General features: G+C 44.6%; 1 protein-coding gene across 2 annotated transcripts in view; it reads right to left on the bottom strand.

Annotated features, from left to right (window-relative positions):
* Positions 1–24,759, bottom strand: part of CERS6 (ceramide synthase 6) — a 215,759-nt gene extending 191,000 nt beyond the window's left edge. The window contains exon 1 of one of the 2 annotated variants that reach the window (XM_034785788.1): positions 24,260–24,759. In XM_034785788.1, coding sequence (XP_034641679.1) covers positions 24,260–24,429 — 170 coding nt within the window. In that variant the 5' untranslated portion in view covers positions 24,430–24,759. The remainder of the gene's footprint in view (positions 1–24,259) is intronic. The other variant, XM_034785789.1, reaches the window with a different exon arrangement.
* Positions 24,760–25,277: the final 518 nt, after the last annotated feature.

Here is a 25,277-nt window from a genome sequence, read left to right as displayed (position 1 = left end):
CAGCATCTTGCTCTGACAAAGTGGGAGTTGTACAAAGCTGATCTTAGGTAGAGGCTATCATTCCAGCATAGTTTACACATACTCACACACAATTATATTCTCCAAACAAGATAATTGCCCCACGTGAACTAACAGAGCACAGCATTAAGTGTTCTCTTCCTCTTGGCTTGTTTACAAGCCTATTATGAGTAATGTTCTCCTGAATATAAAGTAAAAGTAGCTTCACACACACACACACACACACTCCACCAGACCCTTGTACTCCTGCGCAGTGGCTAGTCACAAGCAGAGATCTAGGCCTAAGGACTGCCCTCTGCTAGCACCTAGTGAAACTAGGAGAGGGAAAGGTGAAGCCATAGTCCTCACCCCCTACAGCCACTTCATGACCTAGGACAATGCAAGAGTGATAGCACATCTCACCACTTCAAAAGGTGTAGAAGGGTGACTGGCTTATGCTGTCATGGTGCTCCCCCTCCTACCTCCCATTCGCCCCCCCCCCCCCCAGCAGATATCAGATGCAGTGTTTCTGGGATCTCCTGACAGGGCTGTGCTTCTCTGTATGAATTTGCATATGTACAATGAGAAGCCACAATTTAGTAATTAAAAAAAAAAAATAAGGGGAGGAAAGGGAGGCAGAGGGTAGGAATCTCCTTGTTTCGGTTAAACCACTGAGAATAATTCTTAAAAAGATATCCTCTCAGTATAATAAATATACAGGCTGATTATATGTACCCATACAGGGAACATATGATGGGTCTGATTCTTCTCTCTTTCACAAGTATCATACTGGTGAATTCCATTAGTTTCTAGGGAGTAACTCTTGATTTATATTGATGTGAAATCAGATTCAGGTACTGTATGTATGACCAAGCCATGCTCAGAAGAAATCCAGCATGACAGATCCTCAGCTGCTGTAAATCAGCAGCGCTCAATGACTCCAGCAGAGCTGTGATTTATACCAGGTGAGGATCATCTGGCCCAGTATGTAAATAGGAGAAGTAAGACTGTGTGATTAAAGTACTCCTTGTACATGTAACTATATAGTTTCTCAGAAGTAATATGTTCTTTAAATGGAAAGAAATACAGAAATGCTGCAGTCATGAGTATGCCATTTACCAAGGGAACCAGATAATCTGATTTATGAACTCTGGGGGTGCTTCACAAGTTTCCAGAACCTTCGTGCAGAAAGTCACTGGGTGAGGAGCAAGGGAGGGCATGGCTGCTGCTATAGTCTGTAATTTTTTACTATATGGCCCTTGGATCAGAAAAGGGAGATGGGGGATCTGACCTGAACAAGCTCATCAGGAGCCTCAGAGGAAGTCATTCGGAATCTAAAAGAAGGGGACAGACCCAAGCTACAACCTTTGGATCCAAATCCAGACTCCTCCTCCTATATAAGAGTGATCAGGTCCAGGGCCATGATTGGAGCTAGTCTTTAGAAATAACCAAAGCAGGATGAAGAATGAAGATTGAGGAAGCTGTTGGAGACTATTGGTTTGATTCTCTTTCCCATCAAAGCTGTGCTGAAGCAGAGAGGAGATAGGGGATACAGGGAGCCAACTGTAATTTCAGAGCTGCCAAGCTGTCCCACCAGCTGGGACTGCATTTGATATCCTGCTCTCTACACCTGCAGTGGGTTTTCATGCTTGGTTTTGCACAGTTGAGACTGGCAAAATGGTTAGTGGGTTATGGTGAGCCTGCAAGGTTAGAAGGGAGAGTGAGTTTGTGATGGAGGAAGCAGAGTCTCTCCAACAGCTAAATTCTGCCAGCAGCAAGACCAGTTCAATGGGAGAAGCTGGCATTCCTCTGAGGGAAGAAGTTTCTCTTTGAGATTCTATACAAAGTATTAAACATTGACAACCCAAATTGGGCTGAGTTTTTCCTTGCTATGTGAATCACTAGCAACGTCACTTAGCCTTGGGTATCTTTGCTTCGACTACCATATCCGACCTTCTCCTCACCTTGCTGAGCTCCAGTCTATCTGCTCTAAAATTCACTCTCCTCTTTCAGCTCTCAGAGCCATTCTCCTAGTAAGTGTCCTTGTTTCTGTTGGATGCATGGAAAGTATTCACCCACGAAAGCTTATGCTTGAATACATCTGTTAGTCTTAAAGGTGCCACAGGACTCTCTGTTGCTTTTTACAGATCCAGACTAACACAGCTACCCTCTGATACTTGTTTCTGTTGAAGTTTTCTTCAAGGGAAATGTATTGGCACTGGGTACAAAATGGGGGGGGAGGGATAAGCAGGAAAATCTCCTCCAGCTTTTTTTTTTTTTTTTAAATCAATACTTCAGGGCTTCTGCTGCACAGCTAGCTAAAAAGCACCTGATCTTGCTTCCACTGAACTGAAGAAGATTTCAGTGAAAGCAGGATCAGCCTCAAAGCCTGTAGTATTATGTCCCCTGCCATAAATCCCTCTTCTCATGTCTGCTGCTCTCAGCAGGCCTCCTCAGATGGCTGGCTACTTTTACATTTAAATGTCACTTAAGAAGCTACGTTGGGATTTGTAAGGCTCCCAGCACCGCTTCTTAAGTAAAAGTGCAATATGAAAGCAATCCAGATGAGGAAGAAGGGCTGCTAGCCACTCCGGCACAACACAAGCTAGGATGTAGCCTCTTTTTCCCTTTGGAGTTCAGCTGTCCGCATGGCTGGCTGCTGTTGCTCTAAGGGAAATAGAGAAGGGGAACAGAAGAATGGGGATGGGGAAAAAAGGAGAGAAAAAGAGTAGACAGTCACAAAACTAAAAATGGGAGTAAAACAGAATTTTAAAATATCAAAGTTATAAACGTTTTTGCTCTTGTGAATGGAGAGATTAACAAATGAGAAGAGAATAAAAATAATTAGATAATTAAAACACCCTATTGCAAGTTTTATTGGTCCATTAATACATGGCTTCCACAAAGACGTGACTTGGTTTCTGGACTACAGCTTGGCAGGAAATGGTTTTCCCGTTCCACAAAAATTAAGATTTCAACAAATTTTTCCATTCTGCATTGGGATGAAAGAGACCTTTAGACGTTTTCAAAGAAAAAAAATCCAAAAATACTGAGATACCCAGCTGAGAATAGCCTATAGCCTGGTGGAAGGGCACCTATCTGGGGTGTGGGAGACCAGGGTTCACATCCCTGATTTTGTGCCCTAACCACCAGGGTATAGGCTCCTATGGCATGTTTCTCTCTCTCCCAAAAGTCTATCCAGGACAAAACCGCTCCGGATTAAAGTTTCATAAAAATTCGTACGTGCCCCTGAAGTTTCACTTTTGATGAATCAGCATTTTCTGACCCCCCCAAAAAAATTTGGAAAAATTCTCAACCAGCTCTATTCGGGGCTTCTAATGCCCCTTAGTTGTATATTTATAAATCAATCAAATTAACCCTATTGTGTGTGTCTTAATGCTACACTGGACATCACGTTTCATGGCATAACTGAAAGGAGTAAGAATACTGATTTCAGAGTAGCCGCTGTGTTAGTCTGTATCCGCAAAAAGAACAGGAGTACTTGTGGCACCTTAGAGACTAACAAATAGCTATGCATCAGAAGAAGTGGGCTGTAGCCCACGAAAGCTTATGCTCAAATAAATTTTTTAGTCTCTAAGGTGCCACAAGTACTCCTGTTCTTTTTGAGAATACTGAATCTTCCCTACAAGAAGGAGAGAGAGAGAGAGAGAGAGAGGACAAAAGATTTGACTACAGCAGGAGATGAAATAGATTAATACAAGTGGAGATGCCATCACTCTTAGCTTATTCTCAGCTTTTCATATTTTTCACATTTGTTATTAGAGTGAGGAATTTGTTGTTAGAAATTATGAGGCAAAAAGCTGATGTTATACTTGTGTAGTACCAAGCAGAAGAGGTACCCTGGCAGTGGTGGATTTGAAGTGTTAGTTTCTCTTTAAATCAACTGGCTTCTGAAGCCAGCTGTAAATGAAAGGCTAGGGCAGGGAAGTTGAAAAGTGCACTTGTAGAACATAAACCTCAGACTAGAGATTTAAGCTCTTGCCACAGATTACAATAACACATCAGCTTGTGTTGTAAGAATTGACCTGTTAAATGAATATACTTTCTATGCACTAAAGACTCTATAAAGAAATAGAGTGAACCACTCTAAATTGAAGACCTGTTGCATAAGTAGATGTCTCAGGGGAATTGGTAAAGCAATACAGAGCCTTCCATCTCTACAGCATTATCTTGTAACCAGGCCTGTTCAGTGATGGACAGAAGTCATTACCATCAGAAAGCTGTCTGATGGCTTAGACAGAAGGAACTGGTGATCTCAGCTCTGTTCCTCATGAGCATATATCCAAACAACATATACCATCACCATAACTGGCATCCTTGCTGAAAGTCTCAGAGAGACAAATGATAGAGTGGGCAAGGAGTCGGAATTACCGTCTCAGAGCTAATCCATTCAGTTGATCGTATTTGCAGCTATCTATGATAGAACTATTTTGTTGCTGAAAAGTGACCTTTAGTTTCAAGGCATCTCTTGAAGGTGCTAAATGGGCAACCAAAAAAAAGTCATTTGGATAAAACTGACATTAAAACATCTACCAAATAGCAAGAATGCTAACATTGCACCTGTTAAAGACAAATGCATTATATATTTTATCATTATTCCAGTTATAGGAGCTGGTATCTTTCGCCCTGATACCATATTGAACCTGCTGTCACCTCTGGAATGTAATTTCCAAGATTAGTTACATTTCCATTTAGTCCATTCCACAAACCCCCCCTCACCCGCAAGAGTAAAGGGAAAAAACTAATGGGGCTTAGAGCTGAAGAGCCAAGTCAGCCTTCCAATAAAACAAAGCTAGACATTTGCATTTCCAGTAGCAGCCCTAGAGCATCAGTGGGATGAACATACTTGGGAGAAGGCAGTTTGCAGCTTTTGGGGCTAAAATTGGATTGCTGGGAGAACAAGGTGCAAGAACATAGAAACAAGCATCTAATGGCACCTGACATACTGGAGAAAACTCCACATCTTCATGAGCAAGGATCATGGTAAAGTTTCTACATTCTGTGTATCTGATATTGGTTTGGATTTCTAACATATTGTTTCTGTCCTTACTATTTGTAATTAAATCTCATAGTATGTTAACCATTAGCAGCTTTGAGAGTAAAAGGACAAGGGATCACATAGCTTAATTTGGTTCACCAATGAGACATTAAAAGCAAAACAAAAAAGGGAGGAAAAAAAGGCATGTGATGGAGTTCAGGGAGCCACACTCAGCCTCTGAGGAGATAATAGAAGTGAGTGTTGGTGGCATTGTATAATAAGAAAAAAAAACTGTGCAGAAATCACATGTTATGATTACATCTTGTACTTGGGGAGACACATGACAGTCAGCTCAAAATACTATTCATAAACAAGAGATCTTGCTTAGAATGCAGCAGTGAGTATTTAAACTACATGCCACTTGCATTCTGGAGACCACCAAGTCATAATTCTCATGTTATACAAAATATTGAAGAGGAGGAGGAAGATGATGTACTATTAAGATTTATTCCAGGGCTCACATCCTCACACTCATGCCAGACTATAAAAGGGGCAGTTAAAAAACTCTTTCTGTGGCACAAAGGGAGCCTATGAGTCCATTGTGCCAACAGACAACAAATGCAGCCCCACGGAGGGACTTAAGTAAGGGATTTGCACAGAATTTCAGCACTCTGGGGTGGATTTCAGCCATATAGCATTCCACTCAGATTTCCCACCTTCACATCAATGCAGAATGCCCAGGAGTTTGTATTCCCTGCCTCATGGAAACAAGCTGTATGGAATTCCCAGTGTTTGCAATGCAGTTTGTTACCAGAGCAGGCTGACCCAATTTCTGCCCTCTGTTACATCAACACAGCCCTTTGTGAAGTCAATGGGGTGATAAAGGTGTTATAGTCAAGGACAGAATTTGGCTCGGAGTCGGGGACTGTCAATATTCTAACCTATTCTCTTATCACATCATTTCCTCACCCCTTCCCTCTGCAAGTGATGCCAGCTTAGACACCTAATTTGTCTGCTTTTCCCACAACCATCTCCATGCCTTTTTCCATGGTGCTTTCCTATGCATGGACTGCCTCCCCATAATGGTCAAATAACCTACTACTCATTCATTTAAAACTCTCAGCAAGATTCCTATGTGGCGCCCACAAGAAGCGACTTAAATAAACAAAAACACTTATAGCTCTAAAAATGTGCATAAGCCCAGACTCAGCAACCGTATGACCCCATTGCTCTATTCTTGCTGTTCCTCACCCCATCCGCTCTCTACTCTTTGTTACCACATTCATCCTGAGTCATCAACTGCACCCTCCTCAGCATCAGAGTGACGACTCTCTATGTATTGTGTAGACTACTGAACACACTTTTGCGCACTGCAGAAACAACCACCAACATCGAGTGGGTAGAAATATGTTTACCTACCCACAGGAGGATTCCCCAAGCCATCGGAGAACATACTGGACTTCTATTGATTTCATTCCTGACAGTTAACTCCTCATTGTGAAAACCAGTGAATGACAAGAAAGCCCAGCACATAAACACAATCCAAAGATCCAAGAGAGCTCCTTTGGGAGCATCTTCAGTGTGGGAAATGCAGAGGAGCAACACACGCTGTGGATGGTGTTTTGTTCCCATTCGCTGGGCAAAGAAGAGGGAGCCCATGTTGCAGACAGTGAAGTTCCTCACATAAGACTCCTAAGAGACTGTGATTATACCAACAAAGCAGCTGTTTTTTCTGTTGAAAAAATGTAAGAGTGGGCCAGATTGTTTAGATCAAAACAGCCAGAAATCACTTCCACTATCAAATGGCTTAAAGAGACTTAAAAAGCCTGCAGGGTTTTTTTAGTTTTCCCTAAGCCCCTATTTTTTAAACATATTATATTATATGTATATCCAATGTACTGTAATTGGAGTCTTGTACTGTCCCCTCAACACAGAACATGGTCTGAATAGGGTAAAAATTATAAAATCAAATACCTAGGAAATCAGGGCATGTGGAAGAGCGGAAGCAGTGGCTCCATGGGATATGCCCCTTAACCTTCCTTCAGGAATGCCCTCTACAAGCATACCTAATGGGTATGACCTGCATATCAGGAGGGGATGTCAGGGGCTGGGAGAAGCCACTCATGTGACATTGTTCCCTCCTAAACAGAGATGTCCTACAGGAATTCTGCACAGTAGTAAATGCTGTATGTAATGGGGCAGCCACCTCCAGAGTGACCCCTCATAACCTGGTATTGCACTGCAGCATCTCTGCTTCAGTCTCTCTCCCCTCAGAGCTCCTCAATAATTTTGCAAAGGCTTTCTCATAGCCAACACCGCTATGGCTCTTTATCATAAACACTTCCAAAATACTCTCCTCAAAGTCTAAGTCAACACTTTGATATATTCATCCTTCCCCACTCTTAATCAAGCCACTCCCAGGCCTTCCAACCTGGAGTCTTCCCTGCCTTGGCAGGCCATTCCCAGCCCTATTTAGCTGGAGTCTTTTCTGGCCTGGTGTCTCACAGCTCCCTGCAGGAGCTTTCTTGTGCCCTGCAGTCCTCTCATCCCTATCCCCAAACCTGCCTGCCTTAAGTCTCTGGCCAGCCCTCTTCCTTATATAGCCCAGAGGCCTGATAGGGTGCCATGAGCTTCATTTTTCCCATCTGGAGAAGTTGGCTGTGTCACAGGTGGGGCTGAGATCCATCTCCCTTTAAAGAGCCAACTATCCTATGACACTGTAGCATTAACATACTCAGTCTCTCTCTCTCTTTCTCCCATCTCCACAGAAGATGGAGATTGAAGCGGCATGGGGAAGAAAACTACTGCTTTCAGCTATGAAGCTCCCAAGAGAACAGTCCTGCAAATCTTGGTAGGAAGGGCCAGCTCCCTGTGCTACTACCTTTGGGATCCATGAAGACAGAGCCTGGTTTCCACACAAAGACTGGGGTTTCCAGATTAATGTCCTCTTTCTGCACCAGTCCAGTCCAGGAACCCTTCTCCCTGGACAGGAGGATGCATAAGAAACTCATGATGAATCTTGAGAGGTTTCCATTATTTGTCTTCCTTCCATTGTGGTTCCTCCTCCCCCTGAACCAAGGGCAGGGACAATCAATAACTTCAAAACAATAAATTCTTAAAGTGTCACTCTCGGGGCATATGTGTGTTTTTTTTATTCAAAATGTGAAGCAGTAAAGACAACTACATAATCCAAACTGGGGGAAAAGGTTGAAGAACAATTTACAGGGGAATAAAATGAGCATGAGAAGACACAAGTGCTCTTTAATCAGAAGGACAATATGATACCCTCTGATGATAGAAAGCAAACAGACAATAAGAGTGAACTGTTTCAATAGCTGTACTTGAGATAATCCTACACTGCAACTGTCATCACACCACTGCATTTGCAGACCGCTTTGTCTTATTTTCTGTAGTGCTGGCTAAAATTCCTTTTCAAACAAAACTCTGTTGTTAAGAAATCACTTGTTGCTGCATCCTGCAGTCCTTATTCAGATACAAATCCCACCTCTGGAAACTTTAATATAGGATCCGTATCAGAAAACACTTGCACACATAAAGTACCTTTATAAACAGTTCACTGACTAAGACTAATCACATTTTTAAAATGGAAGTCCTTTTGATAGTGTAGGAATCTCTAGGACATTCCTTGTATACTTGCTAAAGTGTTAATAAATCTGTCTGGACATCAAAATTTCACAAGCAATTTCCACAGAACTTCAGCTGACTCTGTCAAATGCCTTGGCTAGATTGAGAAAGAGGATGTACAAATGTTGACGCTGTTCACAACATTTTTTCCTGTAATTACTGACTGGTGAAAATCATGCCAACAGAGTTTCTCTGAGCACAAAAGCTGTACTGTGATTCAGATAGCACCCTGTCAATGATTTTGAGTAAGAAGTCAGTTCAGGAGGATTCGTGCAAGAATCTTTCAGGCCAGAAAGAGCAATTACTACGGTAATTATCACAGTCACTCTTTGAGCCTTTATGCTTATAGATAGTGATGATATTGACATCTTTATGTTGTTGTGGTAGGATTTCTTGAAGCCAAACATATAAGAAAAATTCAAGAAGCCTGTCAATAAGATTTCCTCCATGTTTAAAAATTTCAGCTGGAATGGCATCTGGCCCAGGAGATTTGTTATTTTTCATTACTTGAACAGCTTTCTATACCTCAGCCCGTGTAGGTGGATCGGCAAGTGCATTAGATGTGGGCAATTTGCAGGCATTACCCAGTGACTCATGAGAAACAATAGATAAATGATTACATAGTTGTAGGATAAAAAAAATAAAGAATTAGAGTTAGCTTAAGTTTGGTTAAGAAAATAACATATTTGCTTTATAGTTTGTGGGTAATCAGCAAATAAAAGAAGGCCATGAGAATAGTAAGTAGTGTGGGAAGGATGTCTGGTTCCAAAATTAACAAATAAAATAAAGAACTGTGGTAACAAGACAAAGAAAAAATGTCTTAAAAGAAACAAGCCCAAACGTTCCCACTGTTCTGCTGGTAAGCAAGAAGCATGGAAAGAGACAGGGAGGAAAGGCCTTGGAAAGAAAGGAAGTTATAAATGTTATCTGTATTAAGCCTGGAAATAAGTGTGAATTGTCTCAAATTGGTTTTTAGCTGAAGTCAGTAATTGGCAATGACATCACTTGTTTGCTCTAGGGTATAAAATGTAAACTCTTAAAGGGGTCATTGCTAATACCTATCTGACCACATTGGAGCCAACCAATCTGAGTCTAAGCACCCCTGGGTACAGCCCATTTGTAAGTTTCTGGATCAAATGCTTATAAATGTTTTGTTACTGTATTGGGGGTAGTAAACTGATTATTTAAGCTTTTTAGACACATTTAGAGCAATTATATAAATATCATTTGGCCTTTGAATTTAATAAAAGAATTTATGGTTAAATTAGTGTTTCATGGTTTCCTATGTCAATAATTTCAAATATTATTAATAATTCCAACAGTAGTTCACTAAAATGTTCATGCCATCAATGGTGGATGATAGTGTGATCTGTGATGAGAGATTCACCATCAGCACTTGTTATCAGTATCAAAGCAGATCAGGTAGGGCCATAAACAGCTCTGACAGCATCACAGAAGCCTTTGGAATCCTGTTGATCATCAACGGCCTGGAGTTCATCTGCTTTATGATCAACCCACATATTTTGCATTTGGAGGAATTTGCACTGGAGTGTGCTGCCAGCTGCCCTCTATCTTTGAGAAGAATCAAGCTGAGCAGCTGGAAGTGTAGCAGCAGAGCAATTCAATCAGCACAAGTAGGCAAACGGCTCTGTGGGCCAGCACGGTAAACGTTGTTCTTCCTGAATTGGTCTACAGAGTCAGGAGAAGACCCATTAGTACAAACTATGACTGTCAGTGTTGTCCTCCAAACTGAGGTGACTAGCATCATCGTTATCATCACTTGCAACAGTACAGAAGTGATTCCTTTAAAATTACTATTTGCAATATTTGATAAATTCATGTGACTTCTTACATTCCAAGAATATTGAATTTTCATGACCCCTTCCCCAAATACCTCAAAGTTTGCAATAATGCAAATACTGATATTGTTGCAGGGTTGACTACACACACAAAAGTGTGGGGGTAACATCCTTTGGAGAGCAAAACAGCCATAAAAACTGCCTCAACAAGGCAGATGGGGAGTCCTGTGGTGTAGACGTAATGCCAGCTCTATGCCACCTGCTCTCAGTCCCCTGAACACAGAGCAAATGCTGGAAATGAAAGAGAACATTGCCAGACCTTCAACTTTATCAGTCCACAGCTCCTGGAATGAACCTATAGGCCAGGGGTGGGCAAACTATGGCCCGCCGGCCGGATCTGGCCCCTCAGGGCTTTAGATCCAGCCCGCGGGATTGCCCCCCTCCCGTGGCACCGTTGGCCCCACACCGCTCTCAGAAGCGGTCAGCACCATGTCCCTGCAGCCCCCGAGTGGGGGGGGGCAGAGGGCGCCATGCGTTGCCCTTGCCTCCGGGGACTGCCCTCTGCAGCTCACGTTGACTGGGAACGGGGAACCACAACCAATGGGAGCTTCGGGGGAGGTACCTGGAGGCGTGGCAAGGGCAGCGCCCGTGGAGCCCTCCGTCCCCCCATGCACAGGGACTGCAGCGCTTCCTGGAGCGGCGCGGGGCCGGGGCCAGGGCAGGCATGCAGGGAGCCTGCCCTGGCCCCGGTGCATGCCGCTGCCACCCCAGAACTGCTTTAGGTAAGCGGCGCCGGGCCAAAGCCCGAACCCCTCCTGCCCCCTGCCCCCCAACTCCCTGCCCTAAGCCCCCTGCCTGCACCTCGCACCCCTCCTGCACCCCAACTCCCTGGCCTGCACCCCAACCCCCGAGCTCCCTGCTGCACTCTGCACCTATGCGCCCCAACCCCTTGCCCTGAGCCCCCTCCCACAGTCCGCACTCATCCTGCACCCCTGCCCTGAGCCCCCTCCTGCACTCCACACCCCTCCTGCACCTCAACCCCCTTCCCTGAGCCCCCTCATACACCCCGCACCCCTCTCTGCCCCAATCCCTTGCCCTGAGCCCCTTCCTGCACACCGCACCCCCTCCCACAGCCCGCACTCCCTCCCGCACCCCAACCCCCTGCCCCGGCCCTGCATACAATTTCCCCACCCAGATGTGGCCCTCGGCCCAAAAAGTTTGCCTACCCCTGCTATAGGCTATCGTACCGCTGCTGTTACTTTGAGTAAGGCTACTGTAAGTGATGCCAGTTCCACAACTGGGGAAATGGAAGGAGGATGGCCTGCATGAAATTCCCAGACAAACTAAAACCACAGGGATTGTAGTAAACCAAGACCAAGGTTTTGTCTACACTATGCAGCTTCTGGCAACACAGCTGTGCTGCTACAGCCATGCCACTAAAAGGCGCACAGTATAGCCGCTGTTTGTTAGCAGGAGAGAGCTCTCCCGCCTACAAAAAACTTCTACCCCCAGTGAGCTTTGTCGACAGGAGAGTACTCCTGCTAGGGTGACCAGATGTCCCGATTTATAGGGACAGACCCGATTTTTGGGTCTTTTTCTTATATAGGCTCCTATTACCCCTCACCCCCGTCCCGATTTTTCACATTTGCTGTCTGGTGACCCTAACTCCTGCTGACAAAGCACTGCACACACCGGTACTTTTCCTCGACAAAACGTTTCTCTTCCGGGGTTAGGGGCGTGTTTTTAACACCTCTGAACGACAAAAGTTTTGTCCTTCACTGGCCAGTGTAGACAAAGCCTAGAGAGAAAAGTCCATGTAAAATAAAAGTGGTCTGAATAGGGAATCTACTCTAACACACCACACAGATGGTTCCTGTCTAGAGGAGCTCCTGCAGTTACAGTGCCACAGGCAAAATCTTACACTTCTTGGGGGCACATCTTGTTGTTCAGCTTGTCCTTTTCTCCCTCACCCTTTCAAGGCTACATGTCAGTTTCACAGCAATGTCAGAGCCTTTTGTATCCAGGTTGTGTCTTTCCCCTATCCTCTCAGCACTCTTCAGATCACTTTAATGTGCCTGGTACATTATCATACCAGATACACAAAAAGGTGGGTATCCAGATGTCTCCCATTTGGGATATTGCACTCTGTCACTCATGCCTTATCCATTGTACACTTTCCATACTTATTCCCTACCATAAACTAACGGTTTTTTCCCCTCAGTACCCCTTTTACAGCTATTTCCAAACAAGCATTCTCAATCTCTCTCTCACTTACTCTTCCCCCCTCCCCTCCGCACACCCCTAAGGCTGTCTACTCTTTGTCCTATCCTAACAACCAAGGCTTTACCATGTTAATTGTCCTGGCTGAAGGTGTCAACCTGAATACAGCTTCCTGTCTAGCTTGCATGTTGCATCCAAGTTTAAAGCCCCTTTTCACACGTCCGTTTAGAGCACTACTGTGAGTTCACCCAGGCAGGAGCTGATTCTGCTATCACTTTCCCCAACCTTCTTACACTACAGCTACAGGTCAGCCTCCTGGGATACAAGGAATGACAGTTCTAGGTGAAGTGTGCACAGTTTCACAGCTATTTACAAATGAAAATGAATCATCAACAGAATGAAAGCGAGGGGGGGTGTGAAAAGATCTTGAGTCCAAGGGTGAGATTTTCACCCCCATTTCAATCAGGCCTCCATTGTTTCTGCCTGCAGAACAGATCCTACAGTATGTTGGAGCCACACAGGGGAGAGCAAACCATATGCAACACATTGAAGCAACCACTTCTTCACTAGCAGCCTGCTTGCTACTGGAAGGGATGCACAAGTAGCTTGCTACTGAGGATAGACAAGGAGGAGTGCTGTATACCCAAGCACAAGGTCAACTTCTTGGCAATACTAGTAGAAAAGTTGAGTGTAGAACTATTCTATTACTGAGTGTGATTGTTCACCAAAATAGTTATATCAGTCCAACGCCGAGCGTGGATACAGTGATACCAGTATAGAGATGCTTTATATCCATATAGATTAGATTATTCTCATTCTTGAGAATAAAGCTACATCAGCAAAAAGCATCTTTTTACTGGTACAACTGCATCCCCATGAAGAGCTGTTGAACTGCTTTAACTATACTAGTATGAATAAAATGTTACAACTTTTATGCCTAGACAAGACTTTAGAGTCACCTAAAAATGAATATTAAAAGGTATCATTTGTCACATTAGAAATGGGGGTTAGGCTAGCAAACTGAAAGAAATTCAACTGATTTGACGTTGTCTGGAAGATCTCTTAACATTCTGTTCCTTCCTATCTGAAAGCAAATTTAGAGGATGCTCTGTTTCTATACAGATCTTCAACATTATTAGTTGCTGTGTAAATAATAGCAATTATCTGAAGAGTTATAATTTAATGACGTAATATAATTGACATTTCTATGGCTGTGCAAAGGGAAAACGTCCTAGGTGTGGAAATGTGCTAATTCTATCCAATATGAGTCATATTTACACATTTTCTTTCTGAAGCAGAAAAAGTCACAACAGAGTTGAGAATTTGATCAGCCCTGTTGCTGGGAACATGTGGAAAGAATTTTCTCTTGATCCAAGCCTAGTTTGTTAAGTTTTAAAATTACTAGAAAGCATTATATCTTTTTTCTCTTGTAACCATTTCTGACTTTAATGCCTTATATTTGCATTCACTTAAAACTTCTCTCTGTAGTTAAATAAACTTGTTTTATACTTTAATCAAAACTAATCTAGTGTTGTGTATTTAAAGTGAATTGTTTGGTAATGCCAATTAAAGCAAACTGTTGTACATTGACCCCTTAAAAGGGCAACAGACCTTTAATATCTGAACTATCCAGGAGAGGGCTGGAAATGCAAAACACACATTTCCGGGGAAAATCCGGGACTGGGACTGTGTTGGAGTCACCCTGCAAGTGATAACCAAGTCTGATGGAAGCCAGAGCATGAATTCAATTTTTCTTTACATCTATTCACTATTAATACTCATGGACGGGGGGAGGTTGTTGTTTTGTTGTTTTTTTTGTTAGTTCAGTTTGTGAAGAGTTGCCAGTTTTGGTTGGACATATTCCTGGAGGTTTCATCACATGACACAGTCTTTAATTAAAGATTAATCTTTAATTCCTGGAGACTCCAGGACAATCCTGGAGGGATGTCAACCCTATAAAATTGTAAACAAGTTTCTTTACAACATAGGAGTTTTACATTGATAGTGTCCCTTTGAAAGAATGCTATATTAAAAAAAACAAATGTCAGATTAAATTTCAGTAGGACTAGGTACGTGTGCCTGAAATCCTATTCAAGTGGTTAAGAGATCAAATAGGTTTTATAAAAGTGAAAAGTTATTTACAGTTGGAAAGTTATGTTTAAATCCATATTCATGTCTATTTAGGGGCAATTCAGCTATCCCCACACAAAGCCCAAGTGATCAGGCATTTTGCATGGAACTAAGCAGGGAAAGAGGGAATGAAATTTGCACACACTGCAACCTATGAGCTGTCCATAGAACTACAACAAAGCCCCTCTATAGTTGCTATTTCACCACGGACTGGAATAATGGCTGCTGCCTCATCTCACCTCCTTCCTCTACAGAAGTTTTGGGTCACTGGATCCACACTGATAGAACTATGGACCATCCCCCCGCCCCCAAGGATTCCTTCTTCAGTTGCGTACCTAGTGTCAGCACAGAACTGCACTGGATGGTGCATGGTGACAGGGAAGAGCATGTGTGCATGCAGAGACTACAGAGACAGATACACATTGCAAGGCTTAAGCGAGTTTCACCCTGAATGTACATGCACATTTAGTAAAAATCAGATATATATTGTAATATAAACCCCACACATGTTCCACTAGGAATGATAGTGTATTACATTAAACACAAAGTCAACTTTATGATTGCACTGTTAGAAAAAAGTCAGGCTCACAAAATTCATGAAATTCTGTAAGTTAAACAGGTTACACTCTGGTCAGTCTCATCTTAAACTAGGCTGGCCCTTGGTCTAAGTCAGAGCATCTTGAAGGCTGCCTCACTTATACCCAAACTGTCCATGAACACAAGAAGCCAATGTAACAGCTCCCTTTTCCTTCAGGGAATTCTCTCTACGCCAGGGGTGGGCAAACTACGACCCACAAGCCATATCTGGCCCGCAGGACCATCCTGCCCAGCCTCTGAGCTCCTAGGGCCTCATAAGGCAAAGTGTGCCAGTGTTGGAGTCCCCTGCCCTCTATCCAATCTCCCCTGCTCCGTGCCCCCTTACCGCACTGCCTGGAGCACCAGTGACTGCGGTGCTACAGCCGTGCCACCACCACGCAGCACAGAGCACCAGGTCAGGCCGGGCTCTGCAGCTGCGCTGCCCCAGGAGCTCACAGCCCCGCCGCCCAGAGCATTGCGCCAGCAGCGGAGCAAGCGAGCTGAGGCTGAGGGGGGACAGCAGGGGAGGAGCCAGGGGCGAGCCTCCCGGGCCAGGAGCTCAGGGGCCGGGCAGGACTATCCTGTGGCCCGGATGTGGCCCACGGGCCATAATTTGCCCACCCCAACGTAGGCCAACAATTTCAAGTTCGGGTTGGGGGGGGAGAAAAAATAAAAGTGTCCCTAATTACTATAACCCGTTTACCCACATCGCTTAAAATGGCTGGGCCATTTTGCTACCCAAAAAAAAAAAAAAGTATAAATAAAATCACCTCTTGGCCTTACACCCAATCATGGCAAGTTTCACCCCAAATGAGCTTTGAGGAAGTTATAAGCAAATGAAAAAATTAGTTAGGAGGAAATCACAGCTCAACCTTAACTATATTTCTTGCTACTGTGAATGCTCATAGTTGGTTGCACTTTCTATTAAAGGTAAGACCATACAGTTTTAGCAGCTTAGTAATCAACCTGGTGGACTGTCAATAAAATAGAAAATCTAATTAAATGATTTGTACCAATTAATTTAAAGCTCAGCACTCCTTGTTTGCTAATTTACCAATATTAAGAATCATAGATTATCAGGGTTGGAAGGGACCTCAGGAGAGCACCTAGTTCAACCCCCTGCTCAAAGCAGGACCCATCCCCAGACAGATTTTTTTACCCCAGTTCCCTAAATGCCCCCCTCAAGGATTGAGCTCACAACCCTGGGTTTAGGAGGTCAATGCTCAAACCACTGAGCTATCCCTTCACCCCTCCCCAATACAAGAAGTACAATAGCATCATCACAAGTATTTTAAAAGACAGGACTACTCATATGTTCATAGCCCCAAGGTAACTGTATAGCAATACATTTATAAGACAATAATTTAAAAATATATTACGGCAGCAACTTTTTCCCCAAGTGTTCCCATTATAAACTCCTCCCTTCCAGAAGGCTATAACACATCTGCAAAGATTTGCTGAGATGCAACTTGGCTACTGTCAGCCATCCATAAACTAATTTTAATACATTTTTAAGAAGCAGATGTAGCCATTTTAAGTTAAAGAAGAAAATCATCATCCGTTTGGCAGCCCTTTTGCCTTGTCCCTTCCAGCTCTCAGATCACTTTGCTAACTGAAATTAAATTATGCAAACCCTTAATCTGTAACCTGGATTAGGCAGTTGTATTGCTCAAAACAAACAAGGCACAAGACCACCCAGGTTTAAATGCAAACAAAGAAACTTTTCTACCAGGGGTCTTACAGGCACCTTCTCTTTAGGCTTCTTCACAATTCACCATGGTTCCTCCTCTTCCCCTTCTGGGTTCCACTTCCTGGTTTCTTAAAGGAGCCACACCTTATAAGCAGCCATTCCCAAATACTACATTTTCCCCCTCCAAACATTCTTTTTGGTACAACCATACAATAACAAGTTATCCAATTTAAACCTTCAGAATTCCAGTAATTCCTCTGGATGTTACACTGTAAAGTCCTTCAGTCAGTGTGGGGGCCCACATAACCATAAAGGTCTATGTATCACCCTTTGGACGCCAACAGAGGTGGAGTTGGAAACAAAATCGGAGCCTCTACCGGAACAGGCAAAACCTCCACTGGGGCAGGCAGTACAACTTCAGCTGCTGATGGTGTGGTGGGGATTTCCAGACCCGCTTCACCTGTGATGGTTTCCCATACTTGGACTTAAGTACTGATATGCCAATGGGACCCATCATGCAATTTGCATGTTACCATTCCTGGAGGCCGTGTAACCTGCCTTGGAATTGAAAGCGGTGACCTAACCCTGCATGGTCTGCGTACATGTACCGATTGCCCCACTGCCAGGGTCATCACCCCAGCCCTCCATTTGTCATTGGTGTAACCTTTGGAGTGTGCCTGATACTTCCATACACGGTTGTGAACCTCCCACAGACATATATTCCTGGGATCTTTAAGAAAGGGGCATGATAAGTCTAATGATAAAGAAAAACTCTCACTCCAGTACCAGTGAAGCCTAGCTCCCTAGGGAACAGCCCGGTAATGCTGTAATACTGAATGAAAAGCTTGTGGAAAGGGCAAACCATGACACAGATGAGCCCGAAGCCCGTTCTTCAATATGAGATTAAATCTCTCTACACCTGTGTTATGCCTGAGGATGGTATCTGGGAGTACAGACATGCCAGAGCCCTTAATCTGCCAGGAACTGGGTGAAACAAGCAGAAAAACTGCGGTCCATTATCAGTAATTATTTTGCGGAGATAGCCCCACCTAGAGAATCACTCCTCCAGCCAATCACAGACGACTTGTGCTGCTGCTGCTAGCTCTGGCCATTTGGAAAAAGATTGTAGGCTACTGTCAGAAACCACAGATGCTGTTTGGCAGGGGTTATTTCTCCACATATGTCTAGTTGTATGGATTGCCACGGTCCAGGCAGCAGCAGGGTCGAGATCAAAGGTACACTGGTTAGCTTATGGGATTCACCACTAAGTAAATATGGTTCACAATTTCGGACCAACTCTTTAGTGTGACTATCCTGGCCACCATACACTGTGCAACACCTCAGTTTCATACATACCACTCCAGCATGGCCTCTGGTACTCTGGGAGCCCCATAATAGACCAGGATCACCTATGGTGACAATTCATATCTCACAAGAAAGTAAGACACCAGATAATCTGGAACAATTTTTGCCCAACCCTGACAAACATATCTGAGAACTTCTTATAACACTACATCCTGGGGCAGTGCCTCCAACAGTGATTTGGGACTGACAAGAGAGGGGTCGGTCAGGGCATTATTATCCTCCTCCTGGCTCATAACTCCCCTTACTGTGGATTTGTCAGGTAAAGCCCGGGACAGGCAATCAGCCACCTGATTGAGTTTATCCAGATGGTACTGTACTGACAAGTTGTACTGACGTAGGCAATCAGCCCATCTATGAAAATGAAGGGATCTTTGCTCTGACCTTGACTGTGTTAACAGTGTGGTTAACGCCCAGTGGTCGGTGTGTAGTGTGAAAGTTCAACCATGCAAATAACGATACCATCTTTCACATGCCCATATGCAAGCTAGGGCCTCCCACTCCCCTGCTGGGTACTTCTGCCCAGCTAAGGAAAGTGCTCAAAAGGTAAATGCAACTGTGTATTCCACCCCTTTGTGGATCTGACAGAGACAGCACCAAGAGCTACAGCAGAGGCATCACACATGACAAAAGTAGGGCCTCATAAGGCAAAGTGTGCCAGTGTTGGAACTGAAGTAATCATTGTTTGAGCAGGCCCACTGCCTGTGAACACTCCAGAGTCCAGTTCCAGACTGCATTACAGTGTAACAGGGCCCTAAGGGTGCAGTGCATCTAAGCATAATCTTGCACAAAACAAAGGTAACAGTTAGCTAACCCAAGAAACGCTAGGCGTTCTGACTTCTCTGTGGGGTCTGGTAGTCAAACAATAGCATCCACATTGGACCACAATGGGGTGATTCCACTCACCAACAGATCATGGTTCACAAAATCCAGTGAATTTCTATGAAAAAACACACTTCTCCCAAATCAGGGTTAATACCGTATGAAGGGAAGCATCATGGTCAGAACAAGGTGATCCATGAACCAGAATGTTACAACCACCCCAAGAAGGCCGGCCTCTTTGGAAACAGCTGGGGCCTAGAGATAGACCAAAAGGAATCCTTTTAAACCGAAAGAGGGCTGTATGGGTGAGAAAAGCTGTGAGGTTCCATGACTAAGGAGAAAATGATATCTGGAGATATCTCTGACATAGATCCAATTTAGTGAACATAGCTGAACCCTGACATTGCACTGCCAATTCCTCCATGGTTGGTAGAGGATAACAGTCAGGTATGACTGCCTTGTTCACTTGGCCTAAATCCACACATAAGCATAGTCCCGCTTCTTCTTGTTCAAGAGAAAAAAAGGTTTGACACCCACGGAGAAGTGTCCTCCTGAAGCAAGCAAGAAATCCTTGTGGCTCCAGGTGAGGTCTGCAAAATGGTTGTATAATTGGGCTGGCCAGTGGATCCACCCATAGATGATCCACAGCCAAGACCAGAGGAGACCTCCAGTCGTCTCTCCAATCATTCCCCCAAAATTGATTTGTTTGTTCTGTGAGTCTAACACTTTAGAGCCCAGTGCCTGGAAAAAATCCAGCCTGAGATGGTTGGCTCCAGAATGGGCCATGAAAAATGGAAACACTCCCACTTCTCGTTGATATTACATCACAGGGAGATTCACCATCCCTAGCAAAGCGATTTTTGCATTGCCATATTCAGATAGCACGGACTACACTGGCCGCAAGTTAAAATAGGCAAAATATCTATGATGTGTGGTATTGTTTATTAGTGTGACTCGTGTTCCAGTGTTCACCAGCAGCAATATCTCCACACTTACTAAATGGCAGGGACAGATTTCAAGATACTCCCAGTCCCGTGTCACCAAGTTGATCCCCTCAGGCATGGAATCTTCCTCCATCTCCTGGTCATCCATATAGGTGATGGCTGGGGGAGAGCAACACCTTCTGGCAAAATGGTTAAGTTTTCCACATCGGCGGCACGTTTGTCCCTGGGCTGGACACTCCCGGATCTCTGACAGTGACAGGAGTTGCTGTAGCAAGGACCCATGCTGGCACTCTGCTCCTGAGTCCACCAACAATCGGGGTGCTGCCCTATAACTCCCACATGGTTACCTGAACCTCTATCAATACACTGTACCAGGGTGGCTGCAGCAATGGATGGTGTGAATGATGCCCCAGAAGAAGAAGAACCTGGAGGGGTTGGGGTCTGTGCTGCAAGTTCAAATTGACAGCCAATCTCCACTGCCCTGTGGAGAGTCAGGGAATCTGGTCCCATCAGGAGGCACTTCCACAACATGGGGACACAATCCAGTCCTTAAACTGATCCTGAATCATCTCATCAGTTAGGGATGCAAATCTGCATATAACTGCCAGTTCCAGACCAATGTCCTGGGGAGCTGTGCTCTCTGATGAAACTTAATGCATTCGAACATAGCTCTAGGTGCGGGGTGACAGTGTACTTGCTAGCGCCCTTACCGCTTCCTGATACGATGTGCTGGTCTCTCGAGTGGAAAAGATCTGAAAGTCTCTCGGGTACCTAGTGCGTGGAGTAGGAGTGTGCGCTGGCAAGCTACATGTGCCGTTTCCAGACCAGCCGCCATCAAGCACACATTGAATGCTGCGATCCATTTGGTACATGGCAAGGGTGAATCCCCTGGTAGCATCAGGTACAGGGCTTGTGCAGCCACAAAAACAGGGAACTGCATAGTAGCTGGAGGCACACTTGGGTCGAATATCCTCATTACTACTGTGATATTCCAAAATCTTGAAGACCACTCAAGTTTAAATGCAAACAAGAACAAACTTTTATTCCAGGAGTCTTAACGGCACCCCCTCTCTAGGTTTCTCCATGACCCTCTGGGGGGTCCTCTTCTTCACCCTCGGGGCTCCACTTCCTGGTTTCTTAAAGAAGCCACGCCTCAGAAGTAGCCGTTCTCAAATACTACTTTTCACAAAAATAAATTACTACATAATAATTAATAAAATAATTATTATTATTATTAGGTCATGATCCTGTTCCCACTGAAGTCAATGACAAACCTCCCACTTAGTTCAATGACAGTAGGACCAAGACGAGTGTTGGCTTGTTTTAATGAGTATCTCCATTTTAATATTACAATTGTTCCATACTACATTGATTAATGCCACATTAAGGGCCTAAACCGGCACTCATGAATATCACTGGGAGCTTTGCAATTGGATTCAAAAAAAGAGTAGCACTGAAACAGAAATATATTTTCCAATGCTAGCTAACGACAGCACTGCAGGAAGCTGTTATGTTCCATCTGGCTAACAACATACATTTCAGGAGGTGGATTATTGGCCCTACCTACAATGAAGGATTATGAAAATTAGTTGCTTTTCTGATCTGAGTAACTATGTATTTATAAAATATTAATTTTTTTTAAATTTTTTTTGAACTACTTGAGAAAGGAAAATAACTATGAAAAGCTAATTAAAGGTTGCATTATAACTGAGAAAAAACAAGGCAATTCAAAGCTTGGGTTTAAATTCTCTGCTTAGTTAACTTTTCTTCCAGCCTGAACTAGCCCTGCTGTGCTTACATATTGCAGCTCATATGGCACCATACACAACATTATGCTCTTACCTCAAGTCCCTTCAGTACAACAGGGTAACTGTAAGGATGGAGAGGCAAGACCGGAGGCCAGTTCTTGGATGTTACTGAGAGAGTACAGAGTACTTTGTTTTACTTAACTTATTATATTCTTGTTCAACATCTAAATCAAAACTGGGAAGTCTTTGATTTCCAGATACACCTTCACTTGTCACCCAAGTCCATAAAGCAGCACAAAAGAATTATTCTAAAGACAACAATCCAACAAAGGCTGTGGCCATTTTTCAAAACGAACATTTCTTCCTAGCTGGGAAATGAAAACAGCTGAATATTTCACAAACCACAAATCCAGGCAGCAAATGCTAACACCTTTGCTCAGACTGGGAAAATGAAATGCTAGTGAGAGGTGATATGAGTTTTGTAGGTCTCAGCTTTCCAGAGTGACTAAATGTTTTATTAACCTTTAAAGCATACAGATATTCCCTGAGTGGAATGTAATAATTGTTACTTTGCGTGTGTCCTTTTGAACATCTTGTAATCATTATAGAGGAAGATTCTGCCAAGAATATGTAGGTGTTTGCAAATGGAACCATTCTTTTGTTCTTCACAGATAAAGTGAATATCATCTTTCTTGACATGGCATACTAATCTACCCAGAAATGAGCACACATGAGCAACCTGCTTTACTCAATGATCTCTTTATCCACTCAAGGACAGCTATGTTAAACAGAAGTAACTGAATGTCCATAGCAAGTAAATATTTACTTTGGAAGAACATGACCCTTTGATATATATGTTTTCATATTAGCTTTTTTTTTTTTTTTTTTAGATCTGTTTGGACTGATGCAACCCAGGACACAGCCTTAAATGAAAACAGTGAGTTTCAATTTTATTCTTAATAGCATTTATGGTGTATTACTTTCTTCATCTGAATCCTAATTTCAGATTACACTTTGATTATTATTGCTTAGATTTATGATTTCCTACACTGCTACATCAACAGGACTGTATGAAATTAGAATAGAAATTAGTAAAATAAAATATGTGGCAATTATAGCCCCTTATTTTTAAGCCACTTTACAAACATGTACTACTAATTGATCTTGGCTAGTGTTCAGCTGTAATATACACATTTAAAACCATAACATGCAGCTATCATAAGGTGCATTGTACAATGAAATACAGTACAAAGCTTCAGCACGGTCAAGGTCTCCAGCAACAGATTACAAGAACCAATCCTGCCACCCAGTGTAATCTATATACAATTATATAGATAGCATAGATAAGGCTAGAGTAAATTGCTCTTTTTTTAATCAAATTGTTCCACTAAGAAAACCCTGTGAGGTTTACACAGAATTTTAGTTCAAGATAAACAAACTCCTCATTAGGTCAGTTTGTTTCCTGGCACGTGGGGGGAAAACACTATGTAACCTCATTTTTTTCCCATTAATACTAAGAACTTTTAAAGATTTAATATCAAAGGCTTAAAATGCCAGAATGGGAGCGGTTCAGAGTACGTCATGAATTAACAGACAATTACAAAGAGCTCATTGAAAATATAAAAAACTTGCCATTTGGGCTCAGAAGTTAAAAGCTAAAACTGAATATTTACTAAACGTGCTAAAGATCTTCTATTACATTAATCCCTGCCCAATTTATTCTTTTTTACAAGCAAATTCCAGGGCTGGACACACATTTCACAACATGCACCTAAGAGCTGAGCGTCTCCCACTAGACTTGCGATCGGTGCCCATGACAGTTTAGAAGCACGATACGGCCAGGACTAGGCAGCAAAAGAGGGTAAGGGATGATTTACATTTTCAACACACTTCAGTCTCAAACGATGCCCACCGCCAGCCCTGCACAACCGAGTGGAGCGCTGCTGAACATGCCCGATGAAATTTCGCCTCCTAGTGCCAACGCGGAGGCATGTCGCTGGGCTGCCACCAGCTAGACAGTCTGCATTGGTGGCATGAGCTGGAGGGCCAGTGAGACGAGCGGGCAGGGCGAGGAAATCAACTCCAAAGCGCCTCCACCTTGGTGTCTGCCTCTGGCCGGGCGAGCCAGGAGAGAGCAGCAGGAGCTCAAGCATCTCCCCGTGGCAAGCTGGACGGGACCCCCTTCCTTCCCTCCCCATGCCTGCCAGGCTGCGTGGCTGGCCATCAGCAGCCCCTCCTGCCCCACACGCGCTCCAGCAGCAGCCCCCTGCCCGGGGCGAGAGCGCAGGCTGCGGTGCGGTGGCCCCACTTGCCCAGCCCAGCGTTACCTTTCAAAGACCAGCCGGATCATGAAGATGCAGAAGGCCAGGGGGAAGGCGAGGTACAGATCCTCAGCCTGGGGGAAGGAGGCTTCCTCCGTGTTCTTCAGATCGGCCCAGGTGACATTGTGCGGCAGCCAGAACCGCTCGTTCCAGAACCAGGCTAGGATCCCTGCCATCTTTGCTTTGTCTCGCTCCAAGCCCCCCTCGCTCTGGTGCTGCCGGGGGGAGAGGGGGGGGCTGCTCAGGAAGAGGATGCGCGTCTGTGTGTGAGTCCCGCTGCGGAGCAGCCGCTGTGAGCCCTCCCTCGCTTTGCTCGCAGCAGCTGCGCTCTGCGCCCAGACTCCCAGCTCCCCAGCCTGGGCTGCGCGGCGCTGGCAGGGCCGCCTCGTCTGTCACAAGGCAGTTCGGACCTCGCGCCCTGATTGGCTCCCGCCCGCGTCAGCCAGCGGCGGGATGCAGCCAAGGTGCTGGCGAGGCAGGCTGCTGCTGCTCCCTCGGGGGGAGAGAGAGAGAGAGAGAGAGCAGCCCGCTCCCTGCTCCTCCCTGCCGGGGTTCCTGCGTGGCGGGGGCTCGGCAGCATCTCCCCGCCTCAGCTCGTACCCAGTGCGCACAGGCTGGCCCGTGTCCAGCAACCGCAGCCATGCAGCTGCTCCTCCCGCTCACTCATTTCCAGGCTGCAAATTGCAGAGGCAACGTGGCTCTTTCCTTGCACGGCGCGGCTGGAGCCGGCCGAAACTTTCCTCGCGGCACCCAAACGGGTGACCAGATGTCCCGATTTATAGGGACAGTCCCGATTTTGGGGTCTTTTTCTTATATAGGCTCCTATTACCCCCCACCCCGTCCGGATTTTTCACATTCGCTGTCTGGTCACCCTACCAGGTGGTAGGTTTGGGTGCTGGCTGGATACACGAGTTGAGTCCACTGAAAGACCACGAACCTTTCAGCAAATCCCCGACCAGGTTCGGAGTGAGCCCGGGCTGCCTTTCAGCCCCACATGATGCTGACTCTGCATATCCCGATCTCA

This window comes from Trachemys scripta, chromosome 11 (genome assembly GCF_013100865.1).
Source record: "Trachemys scripta elegans isolate TJP31775 chromosome 11, CAS_Tse_1.0, whole genome shotgun sequence".
Classification (NCBI taxonomy): domain Eukaryota; kingdom Metazoa; phylum Chordata; order Testudines; family Emydidae; genus Trachemys; species Trachemys scripta.
The sequence above is the reverse complement of the archived record's forward strand: the minus strand, read 5'-3'. Positions and strand labels throughout refer to the sequence as shown.